At 33.8% G+C, this 22,717-nt stretch overlaps 1 protein-coding gene across 1 annotated transcript; it reads right to left on the bottom strand.

The window, feature by feature from the left end:
* Positions 1–2,258: 2,258 nt before the first annotated feature.
* On the bottom strand, positions 2,259–7,163 carry LOC122590180 (thioredoxin O2, mitochondrial-like). The gene is made up of 6 exons (XM_043762512.1): positions 6,868–7,163; positions 6,094–6,172; positions 5,936–5,986; positions 5,728–5,807; positions 2,850–2,894; positions 2,259–2,578 (listed from the first exon to the last, which is right to left on the bottom strand). The coding sequence occupies exons 1-6, from the start codon at positions 7,087–7,089 to the stop codon at positions 2,480–2,482; spliced, it is 576 nt and encodes a 191-aa protein (XP_043618447.1). The 5' UTR covers positions 7,090–7,163; the 3' UTR covers positions 2,259–2,479.
* Positions 7,164–22,717: the final 15,554 nt, after the last annotated feature.

Here is a 22,717-nt window from a genome sequence, read left to right as displayed (position 1 = left end):
AGCCTGTGTTCTTGAGTTTATATGTAAAGGAAGGGGAAAGAAGAGAAGAGGGATGAATGGAAGAGAAGGGGTGGAGTTTCCTTCCTTTCAAATCATCCCAAAAGTGGGAGGAAAATATCTTTAACAAATTCTATAGAATTCTCCTTCCAAATCTTTTCCCTTCTTTTCTCTTCTTCCCTTAAATAAAACTCAAGAACCCAAAATTTTTTAAAATCCTTTACAATCTTTTCCTTTCCTTTTAAAACAAAACTCAAGAACATACCCATATAGTTTCCCACTTTCCCTTGCTTTTCATTGTTTCTGACTTTTTTTTTTTTCTAACCAATTTTTTTTAAAAAAAAAGGACAGGTTCATATTCTCTATTTGGTTTCAATCTATATATAATATCTCCATCCTATTTCTTATTTTACGCTATGTAAACAAAATATAATACATCAATGCAATGAAAAATTGATAACATGGAGTGGACGAAAAAACCTTAGAATCTAAACCTTTATAATAGTAATAACCAGTCTTGTATCATGTGAGGTACCAAGTAATTGATGACAAATTTTGTTTTGAGGTTTTATTCATCCATGAATTAGAACATACACACGAGGCAATCCAGCTCTATATTGTCAAGTTCTATCAATGAAGCTTTTTTTCAAATGTAATTGATTCATACTCCCAAATATTAGGATGAAATCGATCAATCCTTTGTAGGCTTTTGTTAAGAGAGATAAAGAAAAGAATCTGAAAAGATGGGGAAAATAAAAGAGTCTGGGAAAGTGGTAAGAAGATCAAGAGAAGTGAGATAAAATGGGTCACTTGTCAATTTCCTATTGGAGTATTTGAACTAGTGTGTTTTTTAACTATGCACCACGGATATATTGACCAAATTGGTCATTTTTTAAAGACTAGTCCAAAGCAAGCCCCACATGTTTCAATTTGTCTATATAGGTAAATTTCCCTTTTCTTTATATATAACACAAAAAAATAACCGCCCATCCTCATTTTCAAACCCCCAAATCCTAAACCTAACCCTAATTTCAATTCTCCCAAATCTCAAACCCTTCGAATTCCTACAAATCTTCAGGACCTAATTCGATTGCTTCTAAAATTAAAACACCAGAGATGTCTACTCTAGGGAAGGTGTTGTTCACTACTCGTGTGGTGATGTAGCAAGAAGATGGACTTCATGGACGACAAATAATCCAGGTAGGGGATTTTTTGGTTATCCTAATTACATGGCTGCAAGAAAATTTGACTTCTTCAGATGGATTGACCCATGACTACCGAATGATTGGTATGCAGGTTAAATGGCTGAGTTCAGGGAAAGGAGAAAGAGATATGAAGAAGAAAATCCATATGAGACTAACGTCCAAAACTAACGATGTTACCCTTTTTGGATAAAATTTGGAAATGCTGTCCCTTTCTTGTTAAAATCTGAAAAATGCGATCCCTTTAATAATCAAAAATAAATACGATACCCTTTTTAGAAAATTTGGTAAAATAGTTTACCTTTTATATATTTTGCCCTTATATATACAATACTCTCTCTAAGGCTCAACCGACGGGTGTCGGTTAACTAAAGTTGATTCAACGACGAGGTAAGAAATTGAGGATATCGGTATGAATAAAGGAAAATTAGAAAAGTGTAGATGTTATCATTAGGTGTCACATGGTTAATTGAAAAACGAGTCTATGTTTCTTTAATAGTGGTATTACGGCCAATAAACCTATTTTCACATGTATAAATAAATACGAGCATAATGCTCGCGCGTTGCGGTAGAATGTTGTTTTAGGAGTAACAATTTGTTATAAGAGTGGATATATTAATTTAGTGTTATAGTGTGTGAATGAGTATTTTGAAAAACATAAATATGCTGAAAGAAGTTTTTTGAGAAAAAAAAAAAAAACATGCTTAATTTTTTAAGAGATACCATAAATAAAAAACCAAAATGCTTTATAAAGGAGTATGATTACACAAGCGAGTATTTAACCCTAATACAACTCTCCAACACCATTCAAAACATTGTTATTCTCTTAAACACGATCGGCATTTCTTCTGTACATGTACATGGGTATAGATTTTCGTCTATTCATAGTCAATCTACTGGAATAACTCAAAATGACAGCAATCCCATGTAGTTATGGAAACGTAGGACTCTAATCAGATGCATATTGTAAGGTCTAACTTCCCTTTTCAATTTAAAGCTAATCCAAAGTCTTGTAGATTTCTGATAAGTTATTTGTTAAACTTATTGGGAAAATGGAAATTCAAGCAAACAATCTTGATGCATTGCAAAATAATATACAAAAGATAATTTAAGAACAATAATTTGCAGGCAATGCTAAAATCCTAAGAATTTTCACTTGTGTTGCTTATAATTATGACAAGAAACAAAAAATCAAGTGGTGAGAATGAAAAACAAAGTTGCACGGCACTAGAGGAACATCAAAATTCCCCGACATGTATATGAGAACCGTCCTCAACTCCTCACTTGTAAAGATCCTCCATGGTGGTTTTGAGTTTCTGAATATCTGCCCCAACTATTTCTGACACCTTCTTCCCCCCTTGGAAAAAGTGGAGAGTTGGCTGCACAAACAAACATACAGTCATCAATCCATACAACTCAAAGGTAGCAAAATTGGCAGTGAAGTAACACGTGTCATGGATAATTTTTAATACGGGTCCAAACGACATAGCCCGACTTGTCAACACTATTTGTGCAATGCTTTCGAGTTTAAAACCAAATGAATGTATTGTAATCACAATAGAACAAGTCCCTCTTTCTAGCAAGTCCATTCAGTGCGGATCAGTGAATTTTGATTATAAAAGTAAATAAACATGGGCAGAAGTAGTATACCACAGCAGCAATATTTAACTTCTCCAATGCACCCCTTAGACCTTCCTGCAATTGAAGAGATATTAACATATAAACGTATCATGAGTAATAAAAATAAAAATAAAAAGGCTAGAAACATACATGTTCAAAGACGAAAGCAGATGAAGAGAACTTCAAAAAAGTTCTTGAAAACAATATATAAATTTTACAGCCCTTGTCTGGCCAAAATGCCTAACACCACGATTTGTCGATTTCTCAAAAAAGTTCTTGAATACTTCAGCATTTGTTCATCATTGCTTATGATTTAAGAAACCGATTTCTGTACTTTACTGTTCTAGATAGATACTGAAACAATTTGTTTCCCTAGTCACAGTGTCAGGTAAGCCAACCAAATTAGAAACCCATTTGCACCACAATATACAGCGGTTGTTCATCATCACTTACGATTTAAGAAACCGATTTCTGTACTTTACTGTTCTAGATAGATACTGTAACAATATGTTTCCTTAGTCACGGTGTCAGGTAAGCCAACCAAATTAGAAACCCAACATAAAAGGCATTTCAACATGAATATCGAACTGGGGTAAAAACAATTACTTTTTTTTTTGAAAGGTGAATTTCGTTTGAAACTTTGCATCGTGATTCGACAACGAGTGGTCTAGACGTTGTCTTAACTGTGTCCGCGCTAGCCTTTTGTTGCTTAGAGATAGAGAATATACCAAATCACAAGAAATTGTGAAATGTAATAATTTATCTTCTTTGATCCTTATCACGATAACTGTTATAAACTATATCCAGCTCATCCCAATGTTTGCAATCTATTCATACAAGTTTAGTTATGAATGCATTTCCTCCAACTTAAAAGAGCCACAGATTCCTCTTATAGTTTCTAGGGTCTATTTCTTAGTTCAAGATTCCTCTTACTAACTGGAATCAAAGAATTAGCAGATCTGTTCCGCCCAAAATGATAATGGGCTTGGGTTATGAACTTATAATCTATAATATCTGATGATCGAGTCGATTCTATGATTATAAGTTCATTTCATACCGGACCAAACCGGAATAGGGTTATATACACTCTCATTATGCGAAGGGGTCATTTAAGCGTACCTATCTGACGCTAACGCCAAACAAAACTGATTTATTGATAGCCTCATTATGTGTCACATTATATATTCCTTTAATCTATTTATAGTTAGTAGAATGTGTGCAACAAAAAGACATCAACTCACCAATTAAATCACCACTGTAGGTATAACCGTATAACAGCCATAACACTTACGACTGATGGCTGATAAAAGATTTTAAGGTCCTTCCATCCTTTCCTTTTCTTTCAAAACTTCCTAAATTAGGGACAGAAACTCTGGAGACATAGTTAACCAAAATATTTCCTCACTACAATAGAAATCTTAAGACACCAAGAACCTAAAGCCGTAACTTTTAGGACAGAACAAAATGGGCTGCGTCGAGCACCCACCTGTCACTAATAAATAAGTTAAAAGGTAAATGTGATTACATAAACAAATACTAGAATAATGAGTCAATCCTTTGGTGCAAAGCATTTTAGCATGGTGTAAACACATGTATGGTTCACTTTTTAGGTATTTGGCGTGTTACTTGTTAGCAATCTTAATATTAACTAGACACATGCCCACGGCCCCGCGCGATGCAACGGTGTAGCGGTGGTGGAGGTGGTGGCAGCAGCAGTAGCAGCGGTGGCGGTGGCGGCGGCCATGGCGGTGGCGGTAGTGGTGTGGTTATTAATGTAAAAGTAATTTATGTAAAAGGGGGTTAGAGTAGTTATTTTAAGGGTTAGGGAATGTATGTTGTGAATACTTTCATTAAGGGTATTACAGGTATATTAGATGAAGATATATAAATTAGTGAATAAAGAAGAGGGGAGACCTCTTTCTTGTTCGAGGAATTGCTTCAAGGGAAGAAAAAGAAGCTAGCTATGAATTTTGGAGTAATCAACTTCTTAGTTGAAAAAAGGGATTTTATCATATATATCCTTCTTAATCTCTTAAATCACAAATTTACCCACTTAAGTAGGATAATATCACACATACCCATTTTAAACACTTAAATTCATCATATATATCCATTTAATTAATTATAATATTAAGTAAACCTCAAAAACCTTAATATTTATAAATTAAAATCTACTTGACCAATATGCCCTCTTTAACAGCAGGAGATTATCCCATCCCCTCCATTTTATTTCTCACTGTAGTGGAATTAACAAACTATATATAGTGATGATAACTTTCAAGATGAATGCTATCAATCTGATTTCTTATACCAACATAAAAGGCATTTCAAGATGTGAATATCTTCTTCTTTTTGTTTTTATGAAACCTGTTTATGTTTATTGATTTATCTTAGAGTGATGCATATTTATATCATTGTACGCATGTTTACCTAATTACTGAGTACGATCAATATATATTAGTAGGTGATTTATATTTGGCTTTTATATATGTAATCCGTTTATTGTAGACCCATTTTACATTTTTGAGAAAGATTAGATCTTTATTACATTTTTGTCAGTTTATTCTTTTTTTGTGTGTGTGGTCTTAAAAGATGCAGATTTGAATTATGGTGAAACAATTGGCTTTAGCGACACACTTAGAGTTATATTATTGTCTAATTTATGCTTGATAAAAATAGTCTCATAAGCGTTTCTTTTTGAGGGGTTTTTTTAGTACAGAATCAGGTTCTTTAGCCACATAAGCGAGTATATACATTGGTATTTTTATAGTCGCAGGTCTTTAAAATGTTACCACAATGTTAAGTTGTGTGTGCATATGTGATGATTTGTGAAAAACATACTTGAAAGGAAAATACTTGAATTTGGTTTATTTGAAAGGAAAATACTTGAAAGCATGAAAGCACTTACCTGATCAATATCAATCTTATAGGTGGTGACTTTAGTGTATTTCTCACTCAGCTCACCAATAAGAGGAGATATAAACCTACCTGTGTAAGAAGAAACAGACATGTTGCATCTGGTGAAAAACATGAATGATTTTGATAGTTTAAAACATATAGCTATCGCTGCTTAGAAAAACAGCTAGACTAATATTAGTCAAATAAAAAGTACTTACAAGGCCCGCACCAAACGGCAGTGAAGTAGAAGATAGCTGGCAATGATTCATCTAGATGACATTGTAAACATACATGAGGATATGTGTTGACGTATGTGATATACATATATAAAGAATACTATGGGACACAAATTCACTATTTATAAATAAGAACTTACCTTGAACCTTGCGAAGTAAACTATTGAACTGATCTTCTGACTCAACTGATATCACTCTTGATTTACCTGTAATAATCATCTCTGAGAATACAATCAAAGCTTGAAGCAATGTGACAGTTACGTAACATTTGGTCATAGTTTTCGTTTGCACGTAAAAGTTCAAAAGAAAACTACAAACAGAAAGGAAGAGAAGCTATAAAAGGACAGCAGCCAAAAACCACTAAGAACTGGTCACTTGAATGCCGAAAGAAACCAGCTTTGGAGAGTCAAACATCAAGCCTAGTTAGAAAAGTGAGTATATTTCATATTGAATGCCTATTTTTTAGAAAACAGTCTTAGTTTTCTATAGTAAACAAGAAAATGCTTTTTTTTTGGTGAGTAAATGTAGGGGTGTTTAGTTAGGGAATCCATTTATTTATCTATATACGGTTATAAACAAGCAGGGTTGGATCAAGTGGAAAACCCCTTGTCTGTGATGACAAAGGCGAGGGTTCGATCCTCACCCCTACACGCCACAGGTCCTCCTAAAAAAAGACGTTTTGGGGGCGATTATTACATCTATACATCATACAAAGCATATATACGATAAGATAAGAAAAAATGCAACCAAACACCCAGTAAGTGACCATCAACAGAAATTAATGCTTCGGGTGTGAGCCAATTAACTTTGGACTAAATATAGTTCTAACAATATAAAGTTTTGTAAACATTGTTGTGGCCGTGATCAAATCAATCAAAAATTAAATAAATAAATAAAAGGGGGGGGGGGGGTACCTGATGAGGGGAAGAGGAGGTAGAATAGTGATTGGGATTAAAAGGGTGGGATCGAAAGATAGGAGTGGATGAGGGTTTGGGGAAGAAGGAAGTAGGATATATTAAAGCTGCTGGATTTGGAGCAGAAGAAGTTGTTGCTGGAAATTCATGGAGGGACGAAAACAAAGAGCCGCAGTAAACTCCATTCCTCAACATTCGACGCCCTGCAAATACTCCCCTCATTTCTCCCTTCTCTTTCACCTGCTATCAAGATTTTTTTTTTAGGGGTTATTGAGTTTTTAGTATCAAATAAGGGGAAGACAGGTTAAATACACGTGTATATTGGGTCATATCAAAATATATCAAAAAAAAACTAATATGATCCTACCAACCATCAATACATACAAATTTTTGGTTGTAGTTTATTTTTGGTTGAGGATATATGAGAGTTTTTTCTAGGTTATATATATAAATAACTAGATTATTGTCCCGCATAATATGTGAGTTTCTATATTTATATATATATATATATATATATATCAAAGTATAATTTTCCTAAGGAATAGTTAACGAATTATTAATAATTAATGAATTAAAATTTTCAATTTCACTTTATTAATATTTGTGTTTTTGACTTTGATAATTTCACAAAAATTTATTATGTTGTTCATTAAGTCTTATTGATACAATAAATTATTCAATGCCAAAAGTTATTGTTTATCCATGTCATCACAAATATGTCGATGTCATTCGGATTTCCATGTCATATCATAGAAAATATCACACATGACACATTCTTTTAATGGTGTCAAGGCATACAACCTTCTAAACCTAGTTGCAAGATTGTCACCATTGAGCCAATGATTATTTCAAAATCTTGTCTTATTTTCACTCCCAACTGATCTTTAATAACATTTTAAAGAGCTAGCAATCGAGTGTCCCTCAGATAATGAGGAACATATATTTGTCCATATATTATTACCATTTGTTTTACATTGGAACGCAAACTCAGAACCATGAATCACATGGATGATTTTAAACCTCACGGCATCCAAGTTTTGAACCACATGTCATATCTATTTATACATATCAATGCTAAATTTTGAGCCTCCAGAGCACCAAAACCTCCACCTACTTTTTTACCCTAGACGTTTGCCTTCCAATCAATCCATTACATTTCATTTTTCGAGTTCGGCCCCCTCCCCCTTGCCCCTTCCGCACAAAAAAATAAATAAAATGAAATTGTGATCTTTATCAATCGAAATAAAGAAAAATAATATATCTTAAATACTTTAAATTGTCGAGTTAGAATTCATCATAAGCAACACATTAGTATTAAGTTTAGATTTTATTCTATAATAACTTTGTAAAATTTATGAAATATAACAATGGATGGAGTCCGACTTCAATTTTTGTACAATGTAAACCTTTTAAGGTTATATTTGTAATTTTGTTCCTACAAAATATTAATAGTGTTTGTATACATTCAATACATTAAAAGTGTTTGTATACAGGGTGTATCAGCGGCTAACCCTCCACACCGTTAATATATTAAATGGATGTCAAGACTCGGTTCCGTTATGCTCTCTAAGTATTGGTCGGGTATGTATACAGGGTGTACCAGTGGCTAACCCTCCACCTACCCAATACTCATTAAGCATACTGGGTTTCCTACTATACTTCATCCACAATGCGCAATCCACGAGACCATTAACTTTATATGACATAGGATAACCATAAATTTGTTGATCAGGCGCCTCTAGGGTTATCGAATGTCATACTCCGTTAATACCCTCATTTCACTTTGCTAGGGTTAAACAATGATCTATAAGATTATACGTTAACTTCCGTTCGATAAGTCACAGTGTATCCCGACACTAACACATACGTCCATCAAGTCATCACATAGCAATCAAGTCATAAGAATCCTACAAACTCCGTTTAAACAAGTTTATATGCATCATACAATTCACGTTGCACACAAAAATTCCTATCATGCATGCTAGTTATGAAATAAGGGTGCAATGGCTATAGGCTAGGTCAATCCACCTAATTATCTACAACCTGGGCTCTGATACCATTCTGTAACACCCCAACAAGGCGGAATAATGGGATATCACGAGAAAAGCATAGCACGACATAGAAATTAAGTAGAGACAAATCTAGATGCATTAAAAGGATTGGGAATCCATACAATTTAATCAATTTACAAATCCGAGACCATACAAAAATGCATAAGGAGCACGACCATCAAACGTTTACAAAAGAGTGTACAAAAGATGGTATATGATCCTAAGCATAACCCATAAGCGGGAACAATGAATCACGGATCCACAGTAAAGTCCAAGTCCAATCCTAGCATGCAAACAATCAATCATCATCCGACATGTCTTTGATTCACCTGTTCACCTGAAAAGTGTACTAAAACGGGTCAACATAAAATTGGTAAGTTCGTAGGTTTAAATAATAAAAGTCTAGTGTGTCGGGATAACAACCGTTAACGATATACGAGGATTAATGACGTTCAATAACGTGGGCTCAACAACCCAATACGTGAGTATAAAGATACCCATAACATGGATTCAACAATCCATAACGTGAGTATAAAAATACCCATAACGTGAGTATAAAGATACCCATAACGTGAGTATAAAGATACCCATAACGTGAGTATAAAGATACCCATAACGTGGATTTAACAATCCGTAACGTAAGTATATATATGTAATAAACGTTTCAATAACACATATCGCAAGCAAATAATTAAGTAGTTATCATCTCGTTCAATATCATAATCAAACGTATCAACCGACAAGCATTTAACAAACGAGTACACTTTCCACCCCAAATAAAGTAAACGTAGGGGCTACGAAACTCACCTTGGCCTCTAGAAGTCGTTAGAAAGAGATTAAGCAGACGAGCGGGGAGCACAACAATCACAAACCTATTACATCAACATCTTATCATCACATTATATCCTAAACTATGCCACATTCCCAAGGATGGTTTGTAAGATGAATTTAGAACATTTGGTTAAAGATACAAAGGTTTTGATTGAACACAAGTTGAGGTTTGACACTAAATCCGGACGTAGAAATCAAAGTGTTACACGCGCCTTGTTATGGATCATTAAGATGTAATAATGAGTTTGGGTTAAACAAGTAGGGTTTAAACACTTTAGAACACTAAATATACATGATTAGCAAATATGTGACACGTAGGAAAAGCATGTGGCACATAGTTGCCTTTTTCAGATTTTTGGGCAAATATGTGGCACATGCATACATGCATGTGGCGTATATTTGACTCTGTTCAGACTTTACACAAAAACTGTGGAACATCATTACTCAATGTGGCACATATTTAGCTTTTTCAAATTTTTGGAAAAATGTGGCACATGCACACCTGCATGTGCCGCATATTTGACTCTGTTCTAACTTTACACAAAAACTGTTGCACATCATTACTCAATGTGGCACAGCTGGGCATGTTCTAGCTCAAAACGGATTTCAACACTAAAATTGACCTATGAACGATTTTGGAAGTGCAAATACTCATTTTTAAGCATCATAAACACATATAAACATAACCCATAACAAAAATTCGTCCTTAACATCAGCACAAGTTCAAAATCATCTTAATTCAACCAGAACCCTAAATGAAACCCTAGTTTGACTCAAATGTGGTTTTGACTCGATTCTTGACCAAAAAACGTTTAGATTCAACTAGAGACACGTTCAACAACATAAAATGATGAATATAAGGTAGCTTTAACTTACCAAATCTTCCACAAGCTTCTAACCCGTATTTGAGCTATAAAAGGAGATTTCTTGCACTTTGAGGTTTGGTCTTTTGATATGATGATTAGGTGATGATAATGATGATGAATTTATTGCAAATCTAGTTGGGATGTCATTAAATTAACTCAGGAATTTAGAGAGATAGAGAGATGAGTTGTTGGTGCATTTAGTGAGAGATGAGAAAGAGAGAAGGTGTAAGAGTTGAATGGATGGATGATTGGGAGGATAGGGTTGGGTCATGGGTGGTTCATGGATCATGGGTCAACCCATAGATCACCCGATTACGTTTCTAGTCAATTTTTAACGTCACATTACGTCATAAAACCGATAAATACGACCACATAGCCTCGTCTAGTATAAATACACGTTTCTAACTCATACATAAATACATGAACTAATTAAATCAGTTAGCATAATAAATCATTTAGCACGTTTGGGTCAACGAGTCGAAAATCAATTAAGCCACAAAGTCATGGAATTAAATGAAGATTATCCACGTTTAATATACGTTAATACGAGTCAAAAATCACAAATGTTGGTCACGGGTTTGAAACCTTTGAAAGGCATATTGGGAAGTCCTTGCCAAAGAGGTGGGGCATGGGGGTTTTCTCTAGCATGTAGCTGGTTTTTTCCAGAACGGTAGTGGGACTTCCACCGCCAGTTGTGCCCTCGGATTGACTGTGCTGGTGACGTCGTCTATCTCTACTGGACGATAAAGAGACATGATGCTGAATCTAATCACCATTGTTGTTCATGAAAAAGAATAGGAAAAAAAGAAAAGAAAAATAGGTTGGAAATTTTTTTTTTTTAATTTTTTTTTTGGTAAATGTAAAGTACATTACTAATATAGTTGTATGTAAATTCATTTATAATAGTAATTACAATAGTCACGCATATTTACAAACTAAATTATATATCATTAATGTCGATAATTTATTTTATTTTGTTTAATGGAGTACAACTTCTCTGTCATCACATGCTCCAAAATTGCAGATCAATGTTAAAGGTTGATGTTCCCAAAGTTGTCACTCACCTAAGCTAAACTCGGCCTTCTCAACACCGCCGTTGATAATTTGACTAAACTGGACATATATATATATATAATATTGTAGATACATGGTGTTACGATATTATTAATATTCAATTTTTATTTATTATGGTTTAAAATATAGTTTACTATTTTTATCAATAGAAAATTGATCTATATATTTTAAATGAAACATATCTCAAATATTTTAATTAAAATATGATCTGTTTTTTTATATGATATTGACAATTATTCTATTGGATAAGACATAAGATAAAGAGTATTATTTTATTATCGTTAAATATATATTAAAGAGAAACCTTAATTTACAATTGAAAAAATATTGACCCTTAGATGAGTTTTAACTTTTATTTAGAGTCATTAGATCAAATGATGATGACATATACCTTATTTAACTTTTTTGGATTAATTTTAAGCCTTTAGCCTTTTGATTAGAGTAGGGGTCGCGAATGACTAAGGTTTTTTACAAAAGCGAACTTCATGCCTAAAAGCGAATGGTCAGGACACTTTTAAGCGGAATCTAATCGACGACCAATGTAATTTCATGTTTTCTAGTGGTTTAATTATTATCTGGTTAAATATTTGTCAACTTATGATATTATAAAAATTTAACATGTTATTAATTATATATGTTTCTTGCGTATTACGCGAGTATTAATCTAGTTAGGATATATATTAGCTATTAATATAATAATATATTAAAAAATAATATTGACTATTATTCTATTATATATATATATATAGCTACTATTTTTGATTTCTTGATTAAAATTATTGGATAAAAAGTGTAAATTTGTTATAGAAAACCAAAAAGTGTAAATTAAATTTAAAAGGGTATATATATATATTAGCTACGAGTATTATTTTTGATTTCTTGATTAAAAATAATGGGAAAAAGGTGTAAAATTGTGATGGAAAACCAAAAAGTGTAAATTATTTTTAAAGGGGTATTTTTTGTATAATCATAAAAAGTTTAAGTATTAATATTATCATTTAAGAAAGATAAAATAATTAAATTTGATCTAATGACTCTAAATCAAAGATGAAATTCATCCAAGGGTTCTTGTTTATTTAAGAATGAATTTAGCACCTCGTGATATATATATATATATATTGGTAGATTTGTAGATATAGGGTGTTACGACATTATTAATATTCAATTTTTCTTTATTTTGGTTTAAAGTATAGTTTACTATTTTTATCAATAGAAAATTGATCTATATATTTTAAATGAAACATATCTCAAATATTTTAATTAAAATATGATATGTTTTTTTTATATGATATTAACAATTATTTTATTGGATAAGACATAAGATAAAGAGTATTATTTTATTATCATTAAATATATATTAAAGAGAAACCTTAATTTATAATTGAAAAAATATGGACTGTTAAACGGAATCTAATCGACGACTAATGTAACTTCATGTTTTCTAGTGGTTTAGTTATTACCTGGTTAAATATTTGTCAACTTATGATATTATAAAAATTTAACATGTTATTAATTATATATGTTTTCTGCGTATTATGTGAGTATTAATCCAGTTAGGATATGTATTAGCTATTAATATAATAATATATTAAAAAAATAATATTAACTATTATTCTATTTTATATATATATATAATAGCTACTATTTTTTGATTTCTTGATTAAAATTATTGGGTAAAAATTATAAATTTGTGATGGAAAACCAAAAAGTGTAAATTAAATTGAAAAGGGTATATATATATATTAGCTACGACTATTATTTTTGATTTATTGATTAAAAATATTGGGAAAAAAGTGTAAATTTGTGATGGAAAACCAAAAAGTGTAAATTATTTTTAAAGGGGTATTTTTTGTATAATTATAAAAAGTGTAAGTATTAATATTGTCATTTAAGAAAGATAAAATAATTAAATTTGATCTAATGGCTCTAAATCAAAGATGAAATTCATCCAAAGATTCTTGCTTGTTTAGGAATGAATTTAGCACCTTATATATATATAGGTAGATACATACAAATTTTTGGTTGTAGTTTATTTTTGGGTTGAGAATATATGAGAGTTTTTTCTAAGTTGTATGTATAAATAATAATTTTTGGGAAATTTTTAAGGATAAAAAAAATTTAAATAAATAATAAGGTTGGTCATTTATGAAATTAAATTAAATATTTAAAAATAGAGAATTAATAATGAGAGAAAATTAGGTTCAAAGAAGGAGATTAAGGGTACCAAGTGTACCTCCAATCCCCTCTTTTAGTTATATTATAGATAGATGGGGCCAACTGATCACTCGAGTCTCCAGGTCTGGGTCTGGTTATCGTTTGCGTATTCAGAACGACCACAAATGGACCTGGTTGAGATGATAGAGGTTTTAGTTGTTATAAATCCTCGTAACAAAAAACAGTCATTAATTCTCTTTTATAATCTTGCTCTTTATTTTTTCTTCATGTTCTCATATCATGATTAAGAGGATGTTTAGACTATTTAGTTAACAAAATTAATTATTTTCCTATTTTACGAGATATATATGTTATGCCCTTTAAAAAAAAAGTTTTAAATTTATATGTTACACAATATTTTCTTTTATTAAAAGTTAAATAACACATTACATAAAATATTTAAAATAAATACTTCAGTCACAAAATTAAAGTTTACAAAGATAATAATAAATAATAAAAACATTACATTGATATGGAAAAACCATAAGTCAAAAAAAGATATAAACTTAAAGTAGACATAAATGTTAAGGCCAGTACCAACGCTTGGCGATGGAGCTCGGCGTGGCACCTTTGATCTCTTCCTGGGTTGGCATGGAGCTCGGCATAGCTCTTCCTATTTTGCCTCTTCCCCCATCGCTGCGTGAGGAAGAGTGTGTGTGGGTCCGGTTTGAGTCCAAAGCAAAAAGAAAAAAAAACTTTATATATATATATATATAGAGAGAGAGAGAGAGAGATTTAAATTCACCAATATCTATGTCACATATATAAATATAATTTTTATATAAAACTAAAATATATTATGCGGGTTTGATGGGGTATACTATGAATATATTCACGGATCTCTCTAACAAGTATCACAGGTATGCGTGACGGATATATCCATGACGGATGTGGTATACCCATTATCCATCCGCGAACCGCAAACGGGTACAAATTTGTATGTGTTACGTATCCACGGGTAAAATTTATTGAAATTACCCGTCCATGATGGGTGGGTATTTGCGGATCACTGTTTTTTACCCGCCCGTTGCCATCAAACAAACCGGTAACCGATGGGATATTTGAAACTCGATATATTTGGTCTAGATTCGAGGCCGGGTATGAAGATGGTTTTAAGTTTTTTGCGGAATTCATGTTCGGATGGTTTTAGATGAAAACCCATGTACCCGATCTGTATACTTGAACTCTGCCCCGAACCCATATATATCACATTATACAGTCTTAATATAATATGTTTATTTCTAATTATAAAAAAGAGTCTCATTGGTTTGTAATCAACAAATGTAAATAACAACAAACATGAATCTTTCATATGATTTTTAAATGCCTTCAAACATTCTTTAAATAGATTCCATACATATTTAAGAAGGCACGCTATACAGTATACATACATATTATGTAGATTGTAAACATATTATAAAGACAGGTCGAATACAAGCAAAATGGTGCTAGGCCATTCAACAAAAACTATAGCATGTATAAATGCATTTCAAAAAAAATAAAAATAAAAATAAATTCATATTTCCGATTATCAGTGGAGAAACCCGTTACCTGAAGGTTAGTAAGAAAATAGGGACCCGTCGGGTATGGGTCCAGGTTTGGGACAGTGATTTTTAAATGGGTCTGGGTCTGAGATTACCTAAACTTTACCCATTGCCATCCATATTCTTAAGGGTGAGTGAAAGAAGCAAGTGAAAAGAAGTGAATAATTAAGGAGTGTTGGTGAAGATAGTTGATAAACAAAAATAGTGCAGGTTAAAATTTCACCTACATGAAAGAGAAAAAAATGGCGTCTATTTCATATTTTTATATTATTTGTCTTATTTTGATTCGATATATTATGAGTATTGTAAGGTATTGTAGGTATTGTGTGATATTAAATTTAAAGATGAATGGTTAAGAGGAAAATGAGAAAGTGAAAAAGATGAGAATGTGAAGCTGACATGACAATAAAAACTGTAGGTGAAAGAGGTGAATGGTTACGAATAGTTTAAATATCAATTTAACCACTCACAAATTTTTTGTAGATTCTTCTTTTTCTCGGTCAATCATTTCTTGGTCAAAAAAAGTTTCTATTAACATGTACAACACAATAGGTATAAGAAACAATTGTTTCTTAATCGTAAAATACTTGCATGAATAGCTACATGTCCATATTATATTCCCTTTGCTTAATTCGTTCAGCACGTTATAGTTTAAGATTAATGTTCATTTCACCGCAACTTAATCAACACTCAATAGGTTGAAATAGACTTCATCCTTTCTAAATTCATAACATCTAAAAGACGAAATAGATCCCTGACAAGTAGCACTTGATGACATCATTCGTTGGGTTTTTCTTGACCTCCGTGGATTCTGTCTTGATTATGTAAAAAGGTGACAAAAACCTTCTTTTTTTTATCAAACATATAGATTGATTCTTACTTCATAATACGTTTCTTGACTTTTTAACACATAGAATAAAAAGTAAAAATTGAATTTATCATTCTTGACATTTTACCTACATCATAATTGTCATTTGTAGTAAAAGTCTTTCGTGAAAATGAAAACAAGTGTACATTTGGAATGAGGTTAGTGTTGGAAAATTTATGTAATAACTAAAGGTTTAAGTAGTGAGGCAGTTTATAAGTCGTCGAGAGGAATGGGGCTAAAGCCCATTGAGTAAATTTGTACGAAGGAAAACCTAAGCTAGATGTAAATGGAGATCCCATGATCTAGGTTCAATAGGACAACCTAATTGTACGAATAGAGGAGGTCATTGTGGGGGAGCACCCCGAAACATCAAAGGGAGTTTGTAGTCACTGTGGGGGGAGAACCCACCACAATAAAGTGAGTTGTAAAATTTCCTAGCCCATTCCTATATCAAATCAGTGATATCATAGAGGTTAAGCTTATAGCTTTTAATGATTGTGAGCAATCACCTATGTTAGAGAGAAGTGTGGGCGCTTCGAATGGAATTGTGGGGGCGCAATTCCTAGAGCTCTCGCAGAACCAGGATAGTGTTCCATGACCATAACGGACACGAAAGTGAGGGGTTAACCAGACTAGGGAAAGTATTGTGTGATGTTCAATAACGTCTACGTAAAAAGGAGTTAGTTCAAAGACATCAAGTTCTACTAACTGCTAGGAGACTAAGTGCACTCACAAAGGAAAGTTCAAAGGGTAAAACCTACTTCTCCTGCAATACTTGACTGTCGGAATTTATCTTTAATAACCATATCTATTAATGTGGGGGATTGTTGGAAAATTTTTGTAATAACATAAAATATCCAAGTTAATAGATATGTTAAAAGAAGTTGAAAGAGTAATTAACTAATGTGAGTTTGTGCCACATTGGTAGAAGAATAAACATTAAGTGTGTTTATAAGGAGGAGTGTTAGAGGAATTATAATTCCTTATAAGGGGCTACACCCCAAGTGGGCTAGGAGGGTGCGAAGCACCCGACGCGCCCGCGCCCGGGGTCGAGGTCGGGGTCGTGGGGGATGAGGCGTAATGTGGCGTTTTAGTGGCGCACTTAGCATGCTCGCATCGCCGCGAGCCGCTATTGAGCCGTCTTTTTTTTGGCTAGCTCGTTTATGGCTTCCATGGCTCAGTAGGTGGCTGTATGGCTCAAGAGTTTAGTTGTTATGGCTTAAGTGGGTTGATTTGTTCCTGGTTTAACACCTGAAACAACACTTGCTATAGTTCAGCAAGTGACACATGTTGTTAAGGTGTTGTTAAGCTTCAATAGTTAACATGTGTCTTCCACTTAAAAAGAAAATCTGATATATACATTAGATTAACAACAACAAGAAGAAGAACAAACAAACACTTTTTCAATCTGGATCATAAAATCAACTACTTCTCTTTCACTTCTCTTCAAGCTGTTCTTAAAGGTAAATTTTCAGGTTGTGATTGATTCTGGCAGTACATACTGCTTTGGCTGTTGTATCCTGGGAAACTGACGGGTTTACTTGGGTAGCCCGAAATCAGTTTTAAGGGCCCTTTGTTTAATAGAACCCTCGGCCCGTTTTTGCCTTCTTTTCAGTTCTTTATTCCTGTTTTATTTACTTTCTTGTATTTAATAGTTTGTAGTTAATTTCTTTGTAATCTTGTTGTAATTCGAATTTGATCTTCAATAAATGTTATTTACTTGAATGGTGTACCAACAATCTTAAAACTGATTTTCTTTCTTCACCATTCTGTTAATTCAAATTACAGAAATATGTTTTTCCAAAACTTTGTTGTATACTTTTCTGTAAAGTTATTCATTTAATTAGTCTTTTGTTTCTGCAAGTTTTTTAGTAAAACTTTGCTTGTTTTATTTCAGAAATAGCTACTGAAATGAACTTCTTTACTAATGGAACTACTTCTTCTACCACCACCAACACCGTTGGTGCAAATGTTTCTCAATCTGTAGGACATACTGTCTCTACAAGCATGGGACCTTTAGTAGGTACCCAAGCTGCCCAAACTATGGCCAACCACTGTGAAAAACCAGAAAAGTTTTCTGGTAACAACTTCAAGATGTGGCAACCAAAGATGTTGTTTTATTTGACCACTTTGAATCTTGCAAGATTCCTACCTAAAACAGCACCTCAAATTCCTGAAGGTTCTACTGATGCTCAATCAATAAGTGCTGTTGAGGCTTGGAAGCATTCTGAATATCTATGCCAAAACTATGTGTTGAATGGCCTTGTTGATTTATTGTATAATGTATTTTGCAAAATAACGACTGCAAAAGAATTATGGGAGTCTTTGCAAAAGAAATACAAAACCGAAGGTGCCGGAACTAAATAGTTCATAGTTGCAAGGTTTTTAGAGTTTAAAATAGTTGACTCTAAAACTGTTATGGCACAGGTTAAAGAATTGCAAATCATAATCAGTGAAATCTTATCAGAAGGAATGGTTCTTGGTGAAACATTTCAAGTTGCTTCCATGATTGAAAAGTTGCCCCCAAGTTGGTTGGATTTTATAAATTACCTTAAGCATAAGCAAAAGCCTATGACCGTTGAAGAGCTTGTTGTTCGTCTTCGAATTGAGGAAGACAATAGAGTTGCTCAAAATGGTGGTCATATTAAAGGTCTTGCTAAGGCTAACTTTGTGGAGCATGGCCAAAGTTCCAAAAGAAAAGGTAATTTCAAGGGCAAAGGGAAACGTGTTGATAAGAAAAACAAGGGAAAGAAGATGGATTTGAGTCCAAAGAATGGTGGTGTGAAGAAGAAGGTTAGTTTGTTCAAATGGATGTGCTACAATTGCGGTGAATCTGGTCACTGAGCTGATCAATGCAAAAATCCAAGGAAAGAAAGGGCAAATATGGTCGAAGATGACATGCCTCTTGTTGCTATGATTTCTGACCTCACGGCTAAGTTGGAAGAGGTCAATCTTACCACCGATGGAATCAAAGGATGGTGGGTTGATACGGGTGCAACCCGTCATGTGTGTCCGGATAAGACTATGTTCCATAACTTGAAAGAAGTATCCGGTGAAGACAAGTTGTATATGGGAAATGTAGCCACCGTCGATATCAAGGGTGAAGGCGATGTGATCCTCAAGTGGACTTCGAGGAGAGAGCTCAAGTTAACAAATGTGTTGTATGTTCCCGAATTGTGCAAGAGTCTTGTGTTGGGTTGGTTGCTTAATAAGAATGGGTTTCGTTTAGTGTTTGAAAGTGATAAGTTTGTGTTAACTAAACGTGGTTTGTATGTTGGTCAAGGTTATGCCCTCAATGGGATGTTTAAACTCAATGTTGTACTAATCAAGAATGTGAATGAAAATGCTTCTACTTCCGCTTATTTGATTGAGTCTTCTAATACTTGGACATGTAAATTTTAATTCAATGCGTCGTTCAATTAAATTAAATTGTATACCATCTTTTAACATTGATTCTAATTCTAAATGTCCAACTTGTGTTGAAGCTAAACAAACCACGAAATCTTTCAAATCCATTGAACGAAACACCGAGCCACTTGATTTAATCCATACCGATGTATGTGATTTTAGATCGATTCCCACTCGAGGTGGTAACAAATATTTCATCACCTTTATTGATGATTGTATAAGATATTGCTATGTATACTTGCTAAAAAGCAAGAATGAAGCAAAAGATAAGTTTATCTTGTACAAAAATGAAGTTGAGAATCAACTCAACAAAAGGATTAAACGATTAAGGAGCTATAGAAGAGGTGAATATGTTTCTCCTTTTGCTGAAATTTGTGCTCAAAATGGTATTATCCATGAGCAAACAGCTCCTTATACCCCACAACAAAATGGCATTGCTGAAAGAAAGAATCGAACTCTTAAAGAGATGATGAATGCCATGTGAATAAGCTCGGGTTTAGGGCAAGACATGTGGGGAGATGTCGTTTTGTCGGCAAACTATCTTTTGAACAAAATACCTCTCAAGAAAAAGGATGTTACACCTTATGAGTTATGGTTTAATAGAAAACCATCCTATAAATACTTGAAAGTGTGGGGTTGTTTGGCAAAGGTTGTGGTTCCACCACCAAAGGTTCAAAAGATAGGACCAAAAACTGTTGATTGTGTATTCATCGGATATGCTCAGCATGGTAGCGATTGTGATTCCTCAAATCTTGCTGAACATAGTAGTGCATATCGGTTTCTAGTACATGAGTCTAAGAACCCAGAAATACACAAAAACAGTATACTTGAGTCAAGAAATGCATCATTTTTTGAGGATGTGTTTCCTCGTTTGGACAAAGGAAAAGCTTCTACATCAACTCCCGTTGATAAGATTGTTCTAGATGATCATCAAGAACAATAATAGGAAGAAGAAGTAGAACCGCGAAGAAGTAAAAGGCAAAAGATTGAAAAATCTTTCGAGCCTGATTTTGTTTCTTATATGGTTATGAGTAAACCTCAAACATATCATGAAGCGGTTACTTCACAAGAAGCTCCTCAATGGAAAGAAGCCATCAAGAGTGAAATTGATTCTATTTTGCAGAATCATACTTGGGAACTAGTTCGTCTTCCACCTGGTTGTAAACCACTTGAACATCGTTGGATATTCAAGAAAAAGATGAAAGCTGATGGCTCCATTGATAAGTACAAGGCAAGGCTTGTAGTCAAAGGATACAGACAAAAGAAAGATCTTGATTACTTTGATACATATGCGTCTGTAACTCGAGTAACTTCGATCAGATTGGTGCTTGCGATTGCAGCATTGAGAAACTTGGAAATACATCAAATGGATGTAAAAACAACTTTTCTCAATGGAGAGCTTGATTAAGAAATATACATGGAACAATCCGAGGGTTTTTCCGCTCCTGGCCAGGAGGACAAGGTTTGTAAACTTGTCAAATCTTTGTACGGATTGAAACAAGCTCCAAAGCAATGGCACCAAAAGTTTGATCAAGTCATGCTCGACAATGGTTTCAAGATTAATGAGTGTGACAAATGTGTTTATGTCAAAGACATATCTAAGGGATATGTTGTACTTTGTTTATATGTCGATGACATACTCATTGTGGGTAGTGATGATAGTATGATCAAATCTACCAAAGACATGTTGAAAGTGAGATTTGACATGAAGGATATGGGTTTAGCAGATGTAATTCTTGGAATTAAAATTACTCGAACCCAAGATGGTCTAGTGTTAAGTTAATCTCACTATGTGGATAAGATCCTTGAGAAATTCAGTCCCGAGGACCCGAGAGTCGCTCGATCTCCAATAGATACCACGCAACACCTATCGAAGAATAGAGGTGAAGGTGTTGCTCAATTGGAGTACTCAAGGGTAATTGGCAGCCTAATGTATCTCATGACAAGTACTAGGCCGGACTTAGCCTATGCTGTTAGTAGGCTAAGTAGATATACTAGTAGTCATAGTTCGGAGCATTGGAAAGCTATGACTAGGTTACTAAGATACTTGAGATATACAAAGAATTATGGACTGCATTTTGGTCAAGATCCAGCTGTATTGGAAGGATATAGTGATGCTAATTGGATATCCGATATAAAAGATTCCAAATCCACAATTGGATATGTATTTACTCTTGGAGGAGCAGCTATAACTTGGAAATCATCAAAGCAAACACTCATTTGCTAGATCCACTATGGAATATGAATTTATAGCATTGGATAAAGCTGGAAAAGAAGCAGAATGGCTACGACATTCTTGGAATATGTTCCAAGATGGCCAAAACCTTTAACGGTTGTTTGTATACATTCTGATTGCCAATCGGCTATTGGTAGAGCTCAAAATACAAAGTATAATGGCAAGTCAAGACATATTCGTCGTAGGCATAATAGTATACGACAACTGCTCACAACAGGGGTTATCACTATTGACTATGTAAGGTCAAAGGATAACATTGCGGATCCGCTAACTAAAGGTTTAAGTAGTGAGGCAGTTTATAAGTCGTCGAGAGGAATGGGGCTAAAGCCCATTGAGTAAATTTGTACGAAGGAAAACCTAAGCTAGATGTAAATGGAGATCCCATGATCTAGGTTCAATAGGACAACCTAATTGTACGAATAGAGGAGGTCATTGTGGGGGAGCACCCCGAAACATCAAAGGGAGTTTGTAGTCACTGTGGGGGGAGAACCCACCACAATAAAGTGAGTTGTAAAATTTCCTAGCCCATTCCTATATCAAATCAGTGATATCATAGAGGTTAAGCTTATAGCTTTTAATGATTGTGAGCAATCACCTATGTTAGAGAGAAGTGTGGGCGCTTCGAATGGAATTGTGGGGGCGCAATTCCTAGAGCTCTCGCAGAACCAGGATAGTGTTCCATGACCATAACGGACACGAAAGTGAGGGGTTAACCAGACTAGGGAAAGTATTGTGTGATGTTCAATAACGTCTACGTA

The sequence above is a fragment of the Erigeron canadensis genome, chromosome 2 (assembly GCF_010389155.1).
Source record: "Erigeron canadensis isolate Cc75 chromosome 2, C_canadensis_v1, whole genome shotgun sequence".
NCBI classification, from domain to species: Eukaryota; Viridiplantae; Streptophyta; class Magnoliopsida; order Asterales; family Asteraceae; genus Erigeron; species Erigeron canadensis.
This window is presented reverse-complemented; position numbering and strand designations above follow the sequence as displayed.